Source organism: Aythya marila, assembly GCF_965140915.1.
Source record: "Aythya marila genome assembly, chromosome: 6".
In the NCBI taxonomy this organism is placed as follows: Eukaryota; Metazoa; Chordata; class Aves; order Anseriformes; family Anatidae; genus Aythya; species Aythya marila.
The window spans coordinates 24,927,596-24,944,415 of NC_139047.1; the positions used below are offsets into that span (position 1 = coordinate 24,927,596).

General features: G+C 46.6%; 1 protein-coding gene across 6 annotated transcripts in view; it reads left to right on the forward strand.

Moving 5' to 3' along the window:
- Positions 1–16,820, forward strand: part of SEMA5B (semaphorin 5B) — a 261,113-nt gene that overhangs the window by 143,548 nt on the left and 100,745 nt on the right. For all 6 annotated transcript variants that reach the window (XM_082763900.1, XM_082763904.1, XM_082763905.1 and 3 more), the window contains one exon: positions 12,569–12,614. In XM_082763900.1, coding sequence (XP_082620026.1) covers positions 12,569–12,614 — 46 coding nt within the window. The remainder of the gene's footprint in view (positions 1–12,568; positions 12,615–16,820) is intronic.

A 16,820-nucleotide genomic window follows, 5' to 3' on the forward strand; every position in this document is an offset into this window, starting at 1 on the left:
CTTCCTGCTGGAAGCACAATATAGTGCGGCGGGTTACTCCGGGCAGAACCAGTGACAGGTATTTATAGGATTTGCTTGGAGAAGTCAGTTTTCATGAGGTACGACCAGCCTGGCTGGGAGACTCTCCAAATTTGATGGTGCTGAGCAAGTCTTGATAGAGTTAATGGAGGTGCTTTATTTTCCTGGGTGTGGGGAAGGTGGTGAGTATGGATCCCTTTCCCTTCTCACTATCTCATTACGTGACATGAGGTGCATGAACATGGGGTGCAGGCAGGGGCCTTGTTCTGCACAGCACCACGGGTCCTTGCGGTGAGCTGCGCTCCTGGAGCTGTGCCAGAGAAAGGGGAATGGGAAGTCAAGGCTTTTCTGTTCCCTCCCTCCCTGATAAATCCCCACCTTGTTCTGGGCTATTTTTAGGGGTGATTTTTTGAGTCATTAGTTGCTCGTGCACCATCTGCCTGAATTTGCAAATGAAACAATACCTCAAAGAGATAGGAGCTGTCTCTATCCATCTCAACAGGGTGTAATTTATGAAACCTAAATTTAAATGTTAACCATGTTTAAATGTGCTACTGTAGATCATATTAGTAGTAACACCAGCTATTCTGGGGTTGTGGAAGGAGTTTGGAATCAGGGTGGAGTTTATAAGTACTCCCACTTCTCAATTTCCTGGTTAACATCATTCTCTTAGATGATAGCGTTATAAATTATTTCAGACTAGCTCTTTCTGTCTCTATTTAAAAGCCGTATGACCTCACCACAGCACCTCTTAGCTTAGTTCATCCTGCATTTCCAAGCGTCACCAAAAACACTTCCTGGAAGAAAAGAAGATCCTGGGGCTCACAAAGGTTTTTGGTTTGGGGAATTGGACACAGCGTGACTGAAACTGTAAGGGGTATTGAGGGCACACTGTGCAGGCAGGGAGCTGGAATAACACGAGCCTCAGATTTTTAAGCTTTATCGCTATCTGAGAGCCCTCCCCGAATGACTGGTGCTGTCTGAGTGCTAACCAGAGGAGTTTGATAACTCCACTGCACCAAACACCTGCCAAGTCAAAATCCCAGAAACAAAAGAATTAGTTTCAAAAGCCCACCATGGTTTCTAAGCAACGTATTTACTTGTCACATCATTTGTAAAATCCAAACACTTGCAAGTAAGGATATGAATAGTTTAGAACATTGTAAATCTCACACTGCCCGTATTATGAGCCACATTTCATTAAGTATAAAAACACACATTTCAAAAATTCATAACCTTCATTTTGACTCATAGCTTGCATGTTTTGTTTTTGTTTAAAATGTAGTGTTAGTATTTTAATGTACTGTTTTTCTTCTCTGAATGAGTGATTGTTTTGAAATATTTGCTGCTTTTTTCAGCTCTTGAGCTTATGTGATTACTATTTGAGCTTATTTTAATGGGAGGAAAAGCAATTTTCTAGACCTCATTATTACTGAGAAAAAAATTGAAAATATGATCTGAACAGCTCAAAAAACAAGACATATAAATCCACTGTACATTAAAAAAAATGATCAGCTGGGGAACTCGAATGCTGTTTTTTCTGTGCTAGCTATCTGCAATGCCACTTTGTCCAATTGTCCTGCTTTTTTTTTGCAAAAACACTTTCTTCTTTTCATCAAGAATAAGCCTTGAATTTTTCAGACCTGAGAAACCTTCCAAGGCAAAGCCAATAAAGGAGCTGAAATGGAAACTGATTGCAGCCTTGACTATGTAGAAACTTCCATCCCTCTCTAATGGCACGATCAGGAATGCTTATTGTCTTTACTTTCAATCTTTTTCCCATTATTAGATTTCAAATTTAACTCTGTTATACAGCATTCCCAGCGAGCAATTTGCTTTTATTAACTGAGGGTCTATTCGCTCTACCTAAACATCTGAAATCAAAGATTAATGGTGAGGAAATGGGTGGCAGTTTCTCGCAGATTAGTGTCACGTAATGAGCTATAGTTTTGAATTATAGACACGAGTTGTATATGTGCCGCCACAGCAGAAGAGCCACAGCAGAGATAATTCTGGTCCCAGAACAAAGGCTGGGAGACTGGGACACTGCTCTTTTGTCAGCAGTACAGCTGCTGAATGGACTGGGAAGAACGGCTTGAATGAGCTGCTCTGCAATAAATGGTTTAACAAAGGAGATCGGCTGAATTTCCTAACTCGATGGGCAAGCAAAAGAGACCTGTGTTAAAAAGCGGGGACTTAAGAGATGCAACTGTTTGAACTGAGGGAATCTGCCTGCTGTAGCTCACGGTCAGACCTCGATGCTGCCAGTAGCAGCCAGGTTGTGGCTCCTTTGCCAGCACCAACGTACCTGTGCTGTGGCAGGGATGCTGGAGGAGGTGTGGTGGGGCAGGAGGAAGCCTCCATCCCCACTCCTGCAGGATGCCCTAGCTCAACTCTCTGACTTTCTTCCTTTGCCCTTTCCCCCGTACTTCTTCCCTGCCTTGCCTGTGGCAGAGACAGGCTGGATTTCTCTGCAGCGATTTCACCTGCGGGCTGGAGAAGCGATGTTGTGCTCTCCCACCTGTGCCATGGGCAGGGTGTCCTAACCCCAGGGAGGATGGGTTTTGTGTAGCAGTGACATCCCACCACTGCTCCTGAAACTCCTCAGTGGCTGGGCAGAGGTTGGAGCCAATAAAGAAGTGTTGATATAGAAGACCCTGCTTGGAGTCCAGCCGAAAAGCGTGCTTCACAAGAGCTCCCTGGCCAGGAGAGTGTAAAAGATTGAAAGGAACGTGGTTGAGACACCATGTGGCAATCCGGCACGCCAGCAAGCTGAGAGGAAACAGCTTGGACAACAGGAGGACGGTACCCAAACAAATGGCAGCACCGGGAGTGGCTGGGAAGCCCTGGGGGAAACATTTGACTGCTCCCAGAAGGAAGCTGCGGGGGTGTCAGCTCGGGGCAGCAGCCTGCTGGGGCTGCGGGTGTGAGAGGCACGGCTGCGAGGGCTGGCCACGCGCAGCGAGGGGAGGTGTCGCCGTAGAAAAGCAGCCAGAGAGCGTCACGACCAGAAGTCCTCATAGCTGTGCCTGCCAAGAGGGCTGTCAGCTCCATCAGGCGATGGGAAGGGATTATCTCTCTCGGGGCTGCTGCGTGGGGAGCTGAAGCTCAGGAGCCCTCGTCACAAATGGCCGTGACCAAGAATCTCCCGGAGGCAGAGGGCAGCGAGCAAATGCTGCAGCAAGGGGCTCGGAGCTGGCGTGTGAAGCACACGTCACTGTGGGCTGCTGGACTTTTCTGCATCAAACATAAAGCTACCAAGCTGCTAGGGATGCAAGTCGGGGTGCTTTAGCAGGGGGGGATTTTCATGCTTGTTTTAGACCTGAACTGAATGTGCCTGTTAATGTCAAGTGGGTAGGCGTGAGAAAGGAGATGGGTTAGTTTGGGGAGCGGAGAAGGCGCTATAGCACTTACCAAGCTTGTTACAGATCAGGTCAAAAGTTTTGCCTCTAACTCTGGCTGTGAAACATGGTGTTGGAAGGATCACTTTTGGCTTTGAACAGGATGCATTAGGGGGAGCACAGCAGCCTGGGAGCACCCTTTCCTGGCTGGTCTTGCTCCTGACTGCGTGAACCCAAAACCACCTCTGGATCGCACCAGCTCAGGAGCAGGAGGCTGAATGGAGGGACTGGTATCCCGAAAGAGTTGCTTCAAGTTGCAGCTTGCAGAAATGTGGCAAATTGTAAATATAGTCTAAGATCCTCGACCAGCAGGATTGGCATCCTGAGTTTATTGAAACTCTCCGGTGTATGATAGATTAGTCTGTCAGACACCAGCTTTCATGCAGATTTCTGGCTGAACACAGGCTCTTCCCTGCCTGCTTGGCAGAAAGCTCCAGAGCGCTGCAGTAAAACTCTCAAAACCTGCGTTGCTTGGAAAATATCGCTCCTACCCTTGGGCACCTTCAATCCTACCCAGAGCTGGACTGCCACTGAAGCCTGAAGAGAGCAAATCTCAGCAGATTGTGCTGCCTGGGCAGAAGGCAGTGTGCAGCCCAGGAGGCTGAGCGGCAGAAGGCAGGGCAGAGGGGTCTGCAGTCCTGGAGCATCAGCGTTGGGCTAAACTTTATCAACAACACTTCCTACTGCCAAACTATCGGGGCTTCTGCGAGGCGGAAAAACACTAATAATTTCACACCATAGGTGGGAATCCAAGGCCCAGAGGGATTAAGAGCGAGCCTGCCCTGTGAAGAACACTGTGATATTGAGACACGTGAGTTTACAGTAGGTCTGAGAGGGAGTGCAGGCTGCTCTTTGACCGAAGTCTGCACAACCGCAGAGGTCTCTGCACTGTTCTGCTTAGCTAGTGTGGACATAGCCAAAGTTTTCTGATGGATTTACAGAAAATTTGTGCCAGAGTTTGGATTTGGACCATTTACTTTTGTGTTTCTACCTGGTAGTAGCAAGTACCTGGCACTTGCCCTCAGCCTTGCACCTCTAAATAAGACATAAATGCTGCTGGAGATCTTCAGCACAGCTGGAGAAGTCCAGTCTCATACGGCATGGAGAGAAGAACATGCAAACGAGTTAACGTTGGGCACAGTCACATGGGCATGGCCAAAGGTTCAACAGACCACGGGCTTGTCCTGTTACATCCAGGAGCGAAGTGCCATTCTCCACTGACTGCAGAATTTGACTCGATGGCTTTTCTGAGACCGTATGACTGAGGTGAGCTCCTGCCACGTGCGGGTGGCTCCCATTAGTATCATGCTGCCTTACGTCAGCTTTCCCCCCCACCAAGTCACGTTTGGCTGAGAAATTACCTTGCCAGTCGAGGTATTAATGAGGACGTGAGCAAGCAAGGAGCATGATAATGTTTTTGATTATATCCAGATTGTAGGAGGGTAGCTGAGAAAGCTGCTGTGAGGAAACAACAACAAAAAAAAACAAACACCAAAAGCCACCCTTTCTCACTCCGGTTCTTCCTATCAGACAAAATTAAAGTTATGTCCTTGTATCAGGGGGTGAAGGGAGGCAGGTAATGTGGTGGTGTGAGAAAAAAAGGGGAAAGCAGTCTGTGAAATTAACAGATACTTTCAAAGGACCATTGATGTTTTTTGAAGAAATTGCCTGACCTGCATGAGAAAGAATACAGCGAAGGTGAGAAACCTGTGATTAGACATTACAGCTAGTTAAATCCATAATTGGGGGTGCACAGCTTCTTTGTGCAGAGAATAAAAATGTGATTTAAAGTGCAGGTTTTAACCTCTCTGGTTGAGCCTGGGATAGTTCAGAGGGAGATTTTCCTCTCTGATACCGTGCCAGAGGAGGTCAGCTCAGCCCTTGTGTAAATGTGGAGGGGTGAAACCCCACTGGGATGTGTGGCTCTTTCTTACCTATGGAATTTGCTTTCCTCTGCTGGTCTGCAGGCTGTCTGAATTTGCCATAGCCCAAATTTGTGCTGTCCCCGGCTTACCCCTTGGGAAGGAGGGACAAGGTGTGGACAGGCGAGAATGAAAGGATCATTTTCATAGCTGATGGGATTCTGGGAACTTTGGAGCCTAGTTCAAATTTTGTTCAAAGTGTAAGGTTTTTTTTCTTAGTTAAAACTTGTACATTTGCTTGAGACCAGAACATGAGCTTTAATTTACTCTCAGTAAATCCATCAGATGAAATGCCGCACCGCTGCACTGCCAGGTCGCTGGGCCTGGCCAATGCGCAGGAGAAGTTGCAGCTGCAAGAGAGCAAGGAGACGGCTTTGCCCCTGGTGTTGTACCTGGAGGAGAGGCAATGGCAGCTTTCCCTTAGGCACTACTGAAAATACTGACTTGTGCTCCAGTTAAGTTGGTGACACGTCGGTTTTGTATGGCAGGGCTCACCACAGCGACGTGCATATCGCTTTATGTACAGACGTCTAGGTGCTAAAGCCCACTGCTCTGTGCCCCTGCGAAGGTCTGAAAAACACAGCGAGGAGAAGGGATTGGTTGGCAGTAACTTCATCTCGCCGGCCGCCTCGCTCAGTATTTCCATTTAAGTTGTGCTGAACTCATCCCGAGTTGGAGGAGAGGGTGACAGAGCTGAGCGAGCTTGTCAGCCCGAGCAGGCAGGTGGGGAGCTGCCAGGGAGCACCTGAACGATGTTCGGTGCATCAGAAGAAGAGGAATTTCACAGCTTGGCTTAGGAAAACACACCGAAGTGATGGGCAAACAGGAGATGAAAGGTCCCCGTGCAGCTCGGGGCCACCGTGAGGTGCTGTAAGTGATCTGGGACTCTGCCAGCTGGAGGAGAGAGGGACAGCAGAGCTGTCAGCTGCATGTCAGGAGAGAGCTGAGGTGGCGTGTGGGATAATACGTGATGGTCTGAGGGATGGACTCACTCTTCCAGGAAAACAGGAACAAACCCACACACCAGTTCTGTAAATTTGGCTCGGGTTCCATCTCGAGGGTTTTGAAGGAACTCATTTATTGAAACAGAGAGAAAAGTAACCAAAACATTTATGGAAAGCAGCCTGCCTTTTACAAAATATGTTCAAACAATATTTAAAAAAAATCCCCGTTCTCCAAAGGATGCAAACGCTGCTTCCCTCCAGACCAGGGCGGGTTGAAGGTGCCTGGGGGCACGGGACAACGTGCTGCCCCCACCGAGGGGACCCCTCTACCACCCTGGGGCAGAGGAGGGCCAGGGACAACCGTGCCCAGCTTGCTGCCCCCGCGAGGTGTGCGAGGGGGGACACGGCTGCAGCTCAAGGGCCGAACCCTTCCTGCGATCCCCCCAGCAGCAGCAGCAGCCCAGGTTTCTGAGGATTGATGTTGGTCAAGTGTGCCACAGCCGTCCTGTTGTCCAGCGTGGTCTGAGGCCACATGCATCTGCCTCTTCTGCCTCTTCCAAGAGCTGGCACAGCATCGAGACTGCACCCGGTGCTGCTACAGCTGCTGGTAGCTCTCCTCCACCGACTGCAATTTGGGGGATTTGATTTCCATCCTTGTTTCTGCTGAGAAGTACGAAATGGGCCTTGTGTGCAAACACGGTGGCAATGCAGACGCGGTAGCTGTGACCCTCGCTTAATTTGGAAGCTGCTTAATCAGAATGATATGCTGCTTGCGTAAGGAGCCTCTTGTAAGAGGATGCTCCTCCAGCTCCGGCTAGATTCATCACGGAGAAATGTTGCTTTGGGAAAAGCTATTGCTCATACAGCAACTGCATCATATTACTGCGTGCCATTTAGCGTGGCTCTCTGTTGAACATCTATTGATTTTTAAGGAAGAATGATAGACCGGACAAGTTTTTCTTCAATAGAAACAAAATTACTGGTGAATAGGGATCCAGCCTGCGAGAGAGATGCTGGCTCACCACCTTTTTTCCCCAGCAGGTGTATGCGAGGACCCTCAAATGAATCTCTCAAGCAGCATTTGCAAAGGGATTGTCCCTCACACTGGGGCAGGCACTTAATTAACTCCTTCTGAGAGCAAAGGCCAGCCCATCCTGCAGGGGCAGGGTTTCTTGGGCTGGCTGGCTGTTTCGGAGGTGTGGATAACCACCTGAAAAGTTCAGCCACAGCTGGACCTGCGTCGAGGCGCTGTGCGGTAATCTAGCATGAGATTTGGTAGCCAGGAGCCCCGGGCTCTGCTCTCGATTCCATCGCTGCCGTGCTGTGTTCTTTGGAGAAGGTCACTTCACCTTTCTCTGGCTCATTTTCTCCATTAGTATAAGGGGGGAATGAGACTAACCAGCTCGCAGGGAGTCCTGAAGCATGACTAAGCTGTGTTTGTCGTGTACTGTGCGAGCACAAAGTACATCTGAGGCCTCCAGGAGCAGAGATGGGAAGAGCTGACAGGAGCTGCTGGCTCCCTGCCCGAGGTTCGGCCCCAGGACTCGGCTCCCAGGGGTACCGGGAGGCAGCACGAGGTTTGTCACATGCATAAATCTGGGCCTTGTTTCGCATTGCCCAAAGGACCCTGCTCCGTTAATTATTTTCCTTATTATCTACACTGCGACAGTTGAGTCCCTCCTGCAGACCTGGCACCTGATTGCAGCCCAAGTTTGGGGAATCCCTTCCCGGAGCACCAGAGCATGCCTGAAATCTCCAGTAACCCACCTGGGCTGTGCTGGGCGCCTGTCAGTGCAGTAATAGCCCCAAAGGAGGAGAGTGACTCTTCACTCAGTCCTCTTTAGCTTTGCCTAAAAGCATTTTTTTTGCATGATTGAACATTATCAGCTTCTGTGGGCTTTGCTTCTGCTTGCAGGACAGCTGTGTGGGCTTTGTGCTCACGTCAGGGTCCTGAGAGGTGCAGGTGGTGGCCAGCATGAGGGAGCTGGTGGCTCCAGGGTCGCTGGCAGGGGTTGTTGTGAAGCACAGAGGGTTTTCTTACCTGCTTGGTCAGCGTGGAGCGGGGCAGCGGTGGGAAATGTGAACAAACCTTGCTGATTTTAATCTGAAGCTAGAGTAACCTTTCATTTACACCTGTTCATTAGCTGCGGGGAAAGCCCTCCTGATTTACCACAGCTGAACTGCAAAGCACGCTCTTTATTAATTAGAAGGAAGCATCATTTTGTCATCAGGCAGAAGCAGTGCCTGAAAAGAGGGCTCTGCTCAGCACTGGAAACCAGCCCATCCGTAGGTTGCATCTGTAGCACGTTGCAGCCCTCGTCATTTCAGAACTCCTTAAAGGAAGGGTTTCAGCTTTTCCTCAAGCACTCTTATTGTGCAGCATCCCACTGGAAAAGCCTAGTTTGTCTCGGAGCTCTGTTGCCTGGTGGTATTGTAGACAAAGTTACTTTGCCTTCACTGTGAATTGGTTCAAGGCCACGCGACGTGTGAAGGAGTGCATGGGCATCGCCTTGCAAAGTTCACCCAAGGTGCGCGTGGCTGTAAGAAATAAACACTGCCTAAGCAGCTTTGACTTGGGAATGTCGTGGCAAGTGGATTTAAGTGGATATATTCTTCCAGCCTTTAAAATACATCTCAGCTGCTCTCCTGCTGCTCTGGTACGTATGCTTTGTGGTACCAGGCACAGTGAGCGCTTAATCATTTTATAAGGCAGCCAAATACAAATTACAAAGCCAATTAACAAAGACTTCCCTCTACAGGATTTATGCTGCAGCTTGGCTCTGTCCATAGGCAGACTAGCGTCGAGGGCACTGGTTGAGAAATAAAGCACTTCAGTGTATACCCAAATTCCAAGAGTTTAAATGGCACTTCACCGCAGGCTTGAATGCTGTGACCACGGTCTTGGCTGAGACTTCGGGGTGTCACTGATTAACACAGGCATCTTCAGAAGGGCACAGATGTTGTGAGCAATAAGGTTAGTAGTTGTGAGCAATAAAGTTAGTAGCAGTAATAATTAGCAATGCGAGGCATCTATAATGTATGTAATAATGTTTATCCCAGAATACTTAGAAGAGTTTAACCTTTTGCTCTGGAGATGGCTGAAATGCAGCTGACTCTGGGATGAAAGAGAGCTTTTGTTGTAAAACCATGGAGTGAAGGTGCGTGACCTTTCAGAACAGAAAGTGGGTAAGAGGTTGACCCATCCCTCCAGGTTTGTGCACCAGCTTCTTACACGGGCGAAGGAGGTTATTAGAAGAGCTGCTTGCACCAAGCAATTGCTCTGGTGTAGTCCAGAGGGGCTTAATTTAAGAGAGAAAGGAATTAGCCAACATTTACAAGATAAAGTGGGGGAGAAAAAAAAAGACCAAGAAGGCACCTCATCTATTCATGCAGAGATCTTGGTGTTCTCATATATTTCTTAATCCTACTCTTCTAGCTGCTTTAAATTATAGTTCAGCAAGGTATTAAACAGACATAACTTCAAATACGAGCAGAAAAAAAGACACAAATGGGGCAATTCTAGGTACAATAAACCATGCCTGTCATTCAGAGACCTTGTTCATTCTTGGCCCGAAATTACATTTAGAATGCAATTCATAACAATGGCACTGTCTTATTCAGCAGATCTTTCCCCTTGGCTTTTCACTCCTCATATAGTTTTACAGAGCAAGTGTGGTTCAAAGAAGGTGTTATTAATTAAGGATTAGTCGGTTCTAGCCGGGCAGGTCGGCTGGTGCCTCTGGTAGCCCAGTCTGCCTAATGGTGCTCATATTGCTGCTGATGAGACGTGAGAAGGATCAAACAAACAAAAAGAGACTGCCAGGGGCTGTGCAGCCACCAGGTAAAGCAAGCTGATGAAAAATGAAGGGAAACCCTCCTTGCTGTAAGAAAGCTACAAGGTCAGGTTTCAAGAGGTGAGGTTAGTGGGAAGCTTTTGGAAGATCTTTGTGCTTCTCACATCAGTGCTGTGTTTCTGCCCGGTTTAGGTCTCAGCCACCCACGTGATCTCACCACTGATGCTTTGCTCAGGTGCTGCGCAGCAGGCACTGAGAGGACAGAAACTGCCTTTTTTTTTAAATGGACACTAATTCCTGTCTGCATCTGTTTTGGCTGAGTGCTAGGCAAACCGTGTCCTTTAGCTACATCTTTTCCATTAAATATATTTTGGTTGAATTTGCTGTGCAGCACTACTGGGGAAAAAAACTAATATTAAAATTTATTACTCAGTCAAACTGTCCAGCTTTTTACAAGACTGAAACAAGGAGCTGGAATCTGCTGTATGACTTCCAAAATCAATGCATTTAAATAGCATGCTTAACAACAGGATAGCAACTTCAAATCCCTGGTTATGAGAACTTTCTCCTTAGGGTGTTGTAACACTGGAGGCCAGTGACATGCTTAATTTCTGCAGGAGAAGGCTTATTCCATGATACCTCATGTCCTGGAAGTGCATTAGTATTTTGGTGAGAGCAGCATGTGCTTCCACTCAGATCAGTCACCGGAGGAGAATTTTCCTCCATTTTGAGATTTTGGCTGTGTGTAAGCTTAGCGCCTCTGGTCAGCTGGATGCATCTGCAGGGCATAATATTTAAGTCTGTAGCCAGAGAGTTAATAACAAATTACCTGGGAAAGTGTGCAGTCCTCAGAGACAGAGTAAGGTTTCAGAATATGAAAGAGCTGCTGGTGATCGGACTAGGACAGAAGATGGAGGTTTTGTGTGTGTGTTTCTCTGCATACTTACAAAAGGTGTAATAATTACGGATACATTTTGTTCAGATATTGCTAATGGGACTCATTCTTCCCTGGGTAAGCAGTCCCAGTACAGAATAGGACAGAGGTGGTGCAACTTAGAGCTACACTGGCTGAAGATCTGGTACCGAGAGTTTGACTTCCACGGTCCCTCATCATCCTTGTCCCCACCCATCTTCATTGACAGTCTGCAGTGGTTGAGATCCTTTGATTTACAGAACTGGGACAAAATATGCAGACAACTCTATGAGTATGACTTCCATGATATTCAGGTGAGAGACAACAGGAAAAGGAAAAACTGCTCAAGCCTCTTAGTGGTCATTGTGACCCCATATGGATTTCTCATGTGTGGAAGTTTCAGTAACTTTGCTTGGGCAGTGTGCTGCTGACTACAGACTAATCAAGGCTCTTCAGAAGAGTCCTTAGGACCTTTTCATCACTATAAGACTGTAAGTCAACTTCCATTGACTTCTTGACCTCACTGACATTGCACTTGCATTTTTGGTAGGTAGGGGAATGTCCCTAGACTAGCACTTGTAGGGTGGATGAAGCTCTACCACCAAAGCTGCACTTTCTGCTGCTTAAACAGAGCCACCACAAAACCATTGTTCACCTGGTGCAATATAAATATGTCTTCTCTGGGAGGTTGCGGTGACAGGGATGTTGGAAAAGGATCACAGCTCTTCACACCGATGAAGATGACAGATGGGATGCAAAAATATGAAGCTAGGTATGGCCAAAAGCCTCAAGCACACAATCAAGTCCATATGGCTTAATACACGTCAGCTGATTGCTGGTAACTGCATTGTCTTAGCAAGCAAAAATGTGAGGTAAAACCTGTTAACTAAGACTCTTCCATAGATGTTGATGCAAATGTGCCTTCCCTCCTATTTGTGTTGGGATAGGAACATGCAGAGGGAGGGCTGCAGCTCAGCTGATGTGTTGTATCTCATGCTACAGTGACTTCTGTCAGGAATTCCCTTGCTCTGCCTTTGGAGATGTGATGACAGGAGGATTGGGAGTATCTGCAGTCACTGCCTTGATTTCCCTGCTGGTTTTCCGTGCAGAGGGGTTCTGCTGAGAAGTACCTCTCCTCTCCTCCTCCTTTTGCACCAAGTCCATCTGCAAGGATAGACTTGGGGGGAGCGTACTGCAGGAGGCAGCTTTGCTCCAGCTGGCTTCTATCCAACCCCAGCTTTCTCAGTCAGCAGAAAAAAAAAACAAACCTGAACACAGCCCTTACAGGGCTTCGACCAAAGCCCTCTGAGGGTCTTGAAATAGACCCTGTTCTGTTGGGATTTCAGTGTGGGCCTCCATTATGAGGTTTGGAGTATTTTACTATAGCTTTGCTATAAGGCTTGCTAAGACAAATGAACAAGGGACATGTTACTATTTTTACATTCTTTGGAGAGAAATCCAACAGGCCCTCGTTGTCCATAGAAATGGATAACCAAAAACTATTACTTGCATTTAACTTCTCCCTTCCTTCTTTTGATAGCCTAACAATTTGTCTTTCTTCTGCTTGCTCATGCAGGAACTACCTCTTCAGACTTAGTCTACACAACGTTTCTCTCATTCAGGTATGTTCACTTTTTACTCTTTTGTTTTATTTGACTTGTTAACAATGTTCTGTAGTATTAGATGTGTGTTTTCAGAAGCCTGTGGAGAGTAAATTTGCAGAGTGGTGGAGCAGGGAGAGGACAAAGTCAGAACCTAATGCTTATTTCCACTCCTGCGATAATGCTGGGGGAAGGTTCTTGTACACTTGCCCATTTGGACAGCACTCTCTGCTCTTGATTCATGAGTGTTTGGGTGGTAAGAGGATGTGCCAAAAATATGGCATCTTAAAGGAACAAAGCAGGTAGTGTAACTGATACAGGCTTAAACTCAACAATCGATAGCAATCCTCCTTCATTAGAGATGTTGACAACACGTAGGAAAAGCTTTTACTATTCTTGTCCGTCCCCATTTTGAGTCTATGTTGGCCCTTGTGACCATGGACTGCTGAGAAGCTGTGTTTTGCAGAATGCATTGCTAAAACCAGGGTTGGACTTCTGAGCATTCACCAGACGAAATGGGCAGCAAAATATATGTTAACCGTGGCAGAGTGGAGGCAAAGCAGCTGAAGTCTGAAGGGGTTTGCAAATGTCTAGCAGTATGAGGACTTTCCTCCCACTGCACCGAATCTGGAATTGAAAGGTGCAGCAAATATGGTTGATGAAAACTCCGATCTTTAAATTAATAAATACCTATGCTCTGGGAAATTTCCTATGTTCTGCAGTTGCTAGAGCACCAAGGATGTATTCAGCATTTTTCAGACAGAAGGAAGGGTCTTCTTGCCCTGCCTGGCTATGTAAAGAAGCCATTAGGCCAGTAGTGCCAGCTATTCCCATGTGCACAAGCCTTGTGCTGTTAGTAGGGGGTACAAGTATAGATGGAGAGAAGAAAAGATGTTTAATGGTTGTAAAATGCATTGAATCTTCCTTTAAAAGGAAAACAAAGTCCGGAGTTACCAATGACAACAATAAAGAGTTAGAGAAGCTGATACTCCCATTTGGCAGGAGTTTTCCTTTGCAGAGCTGTATTAGCATGACTGGAAGGATTCCAGCGAGCACACAGGAGAGGGAAGTCTCTGTAGTTATGCAAGATGCCGTACCTTCTGCAACGCCTGCGATCACACTGCCTGACACAGCCTCTTGTGCTCGTCAGATGAGGGGTCCCCTTTCCACCAAACCCAGTCGTGAATTTCCTTACACACTTCTGAAGTCAGGCTTGGCTCGGGCCCTTCTCAGCGCAGCAAATTTCCTTTCCTACATGGCAAAAAATGGGAAGTCTCCTTCTGTGGCACCGGAGGATGCTGTGGGATCTCCGGGTTAACATAATGAGCTTAGTTTGCTCCTGCTTTCTGGGTGTATCCGGTCACTTTGCCAAGACTTTTTGCATGACAAAGAGAGCATGGAATTATGTTGACACACGTGTTGGGAATGATGGAAGCGATTGTTTCCCGACCTAATGGTTGCCTAAGTAGCTGCTTGGCTCGCCTCCATAAAGCACATGATGCGGCTTAGAGGCACCCCCTCCCACCTTCCCCTCGCCGTGCATCATTTTAAAGATCAGATCAGAAAGGGAGACAAGAAATACAGGGAGTTCGCAGTTAGATATAAGGAGAGCGAGAACTCAGTTTAAGTAATCGCAGTGCTAATTTGGGTTGGTTTGTATCTCTTCTTTGTAGCTAAAATACAGCATGGTCAGACCTGATCTGGGGGTAGTTTTTCTCCTTGAAACTGTGGTCGGATTTATTTCTGCTCATGGCACTTACTCTTCAAGTTGCCGGTGGGGCTGCATCTGCCTCAAGGTGCAGGATTGTGTTGGCAGGTGTCTGCTCCCTACTTGTACTTCCATGAGGAGCGGGCAGAAGCACGAGGAGAACAGTTTTTGGAAGCAGCAGGGCGTGCTGGCTGTGGGCAGAGCCTGGAAGCAGGAGGAATACACCTCTACAGCACTGCTGGGCAAAGTTTAAAGCTGGTTTTCACTGAGAGCTCTCGTGCAATCTGCTCTGTCCCTAGGGTGTACCGTCCCTGGGGAAAAGCCACGGGCACATTTCAGCCCCACAGCAGTCACAGAAAGGAGAGGAGGCCGGGAGGCTGCTGTGAAGGAGATGATCCTTAATCAGCTTTTCAGCACGGGTGGCAACCGCCCCTCGCTGAAGCAAAACCCTGCTTCCACCACTTGCTTGCACAGCACATGCAGTACTCGGGGCTCTCATTCTGTAATGGGGAGATTTACTAGCCTGCTCTGCCTAATGCATGTTTTCCCTGACGGTTATCTTTTCTTTAACAAGAAAATGAGTATTTCCTGCCATTGAGCAGGCCATAAAGTTTTTCATCATAACATTACTTTATTCAACGCTTTTCAATGGGTATAAATTCTCCTTTTTCGGGATTATAATCCCCTTTATGTCTATTGCATTTCACAAGACCAGTGTTAACTATGTCGTTACTCACTGATTTTAGAGAGCTCCCAGGCTTTCAAAGGCTGCTTTTTCCTTCTACCTGTTGAATGACTGTGGGTGGCTTTCATTTAAGCCCAGTGCTATTAAAAAGAGCAAGAGTTCTCCATGGACTTCAAGGATCTTTTTGTCAAACCATCACTCCTGAAAATACTTTTTAGGAGTCTTTAGTTCCAGAAGCTAAAGTTCTGGTATTACTTCTGAATCCGAGTTGGACTGCCACGAGTATAAATCTGGCTTTGTGATCTCCCCAGAAGAGAACACCGTGGAGCGCCGTGCAGCCGTTCCACAGGGCTGGGGTAGGAAGTTACCGTCTTCGAACTGCAGAAGACTAAAAGGCAATAGTTAGCTTTATGTGGGCAAGGTACCGCATAAGACCCGTGTAAAAAGATAGCATTATCCAGTAGAGCAGTTGTAATTTCAGGGCAGGGGAGGAAGATTTAAGCATGTGTCAGCTTCTGGACTACGTTATACTTTCATATCGGGCTGTTTCTTTTTCTTTCTTAGCTCCCAACTCTTTGTTTTGGGCTTCTTCTCCTGAACTAGATGGTTTTATCACTGCTATTCTGCTGTGTTCCAAACCTTGCTCTTGACATGGATTTTTTCTGTTGGTCCTGCTGAGGTTGTCACTCCAAGAACTGTGGCACCGAGCTTTTACATGAGAACTGGTGAGCAGAACAAGCTCGTTCCCTGGTAGAACAGTTCTCTGGGCTTTTTTTTCCCCTCTCTTTGTTTCTAAAATGTGTTTCAGCAGTTCTTCCATTTGGGACCTGAGGAACCTTTCAGCACTTGATTGTTATTTGCAAGACAAACTTTGGTGGCGGTTATTTTTTCTTGTGAGAAAAAAAGTTTGGCTGAATGTCAACATCCAGAAGGAAGTTGGGGCCAACGTATTTTGGGGATCACTTGTGATTTTGTTTGCCTTGGCCTTTCTTGCCAAAATTGAGGCACATTGTTAGTGAATTTCTAAAAATCAGCATCTCGACGTGCCCCAGGTGGGGTATCCAAAAGCACCTGTTAATTTTGGAAACTTTGGCATATAGCATTAAAATTCTTGCAGCGGTAAAGAAATGTAGTTTAAAAATGGATGCTGCTGTTAATCTTTTAGCATCTCTTTTATATAAAATCCATGTAACGTTCCATCTCCATCTTTAAACTCCCCTTTTGTATGCATTATAAGCTCTTAATATGAGACGTTTCATAGAACACGTTTTTGAAATGATGTGCACTTGGAGCACATGCTGTTTAATTTATGCATGGGCCTGAAACAAGGTTAGCTCCTAATCTGCAGCTTTCACAGTGAGGCCATAGAAAAGTCTGTTTTATTCTGGAGTTTGTAATTAATGGAGTAGGTGGAAGGGTCATTTTAAAAACATAAGCCTTTGAGCAAATTTTAAAAAATGCACGATGCTGATTAGGTCTTCTTAGCAAGGAATGCTACTCTCTGGTGTGCATTAAAAGCAGGCTACTTGGCAGGCATTTCATAAATCCCAGTACGGTGCCTACCCCCTGTTCACCCCAATTTTACCTGGAATTTAAATTTCTCAATAGAAATGAGTGGGAAATGATTTTTCCATCTCCAAAACCTTTTTGAGATGCCAAGATATTTTGCACTGTGATGAAAATAAGACTTTTTGACATCTTTGTAAAATCTGAAAGAGAAGGAGTTAGACAAATGGTTGCTTGGGATGAAAATATACCAGGCCAGGTTATTTTCTGAAGTGAAAGTTATTTTCTGAATAGAAGGTTATTTTCTGAAGTTTCTGATTTCCCTTCC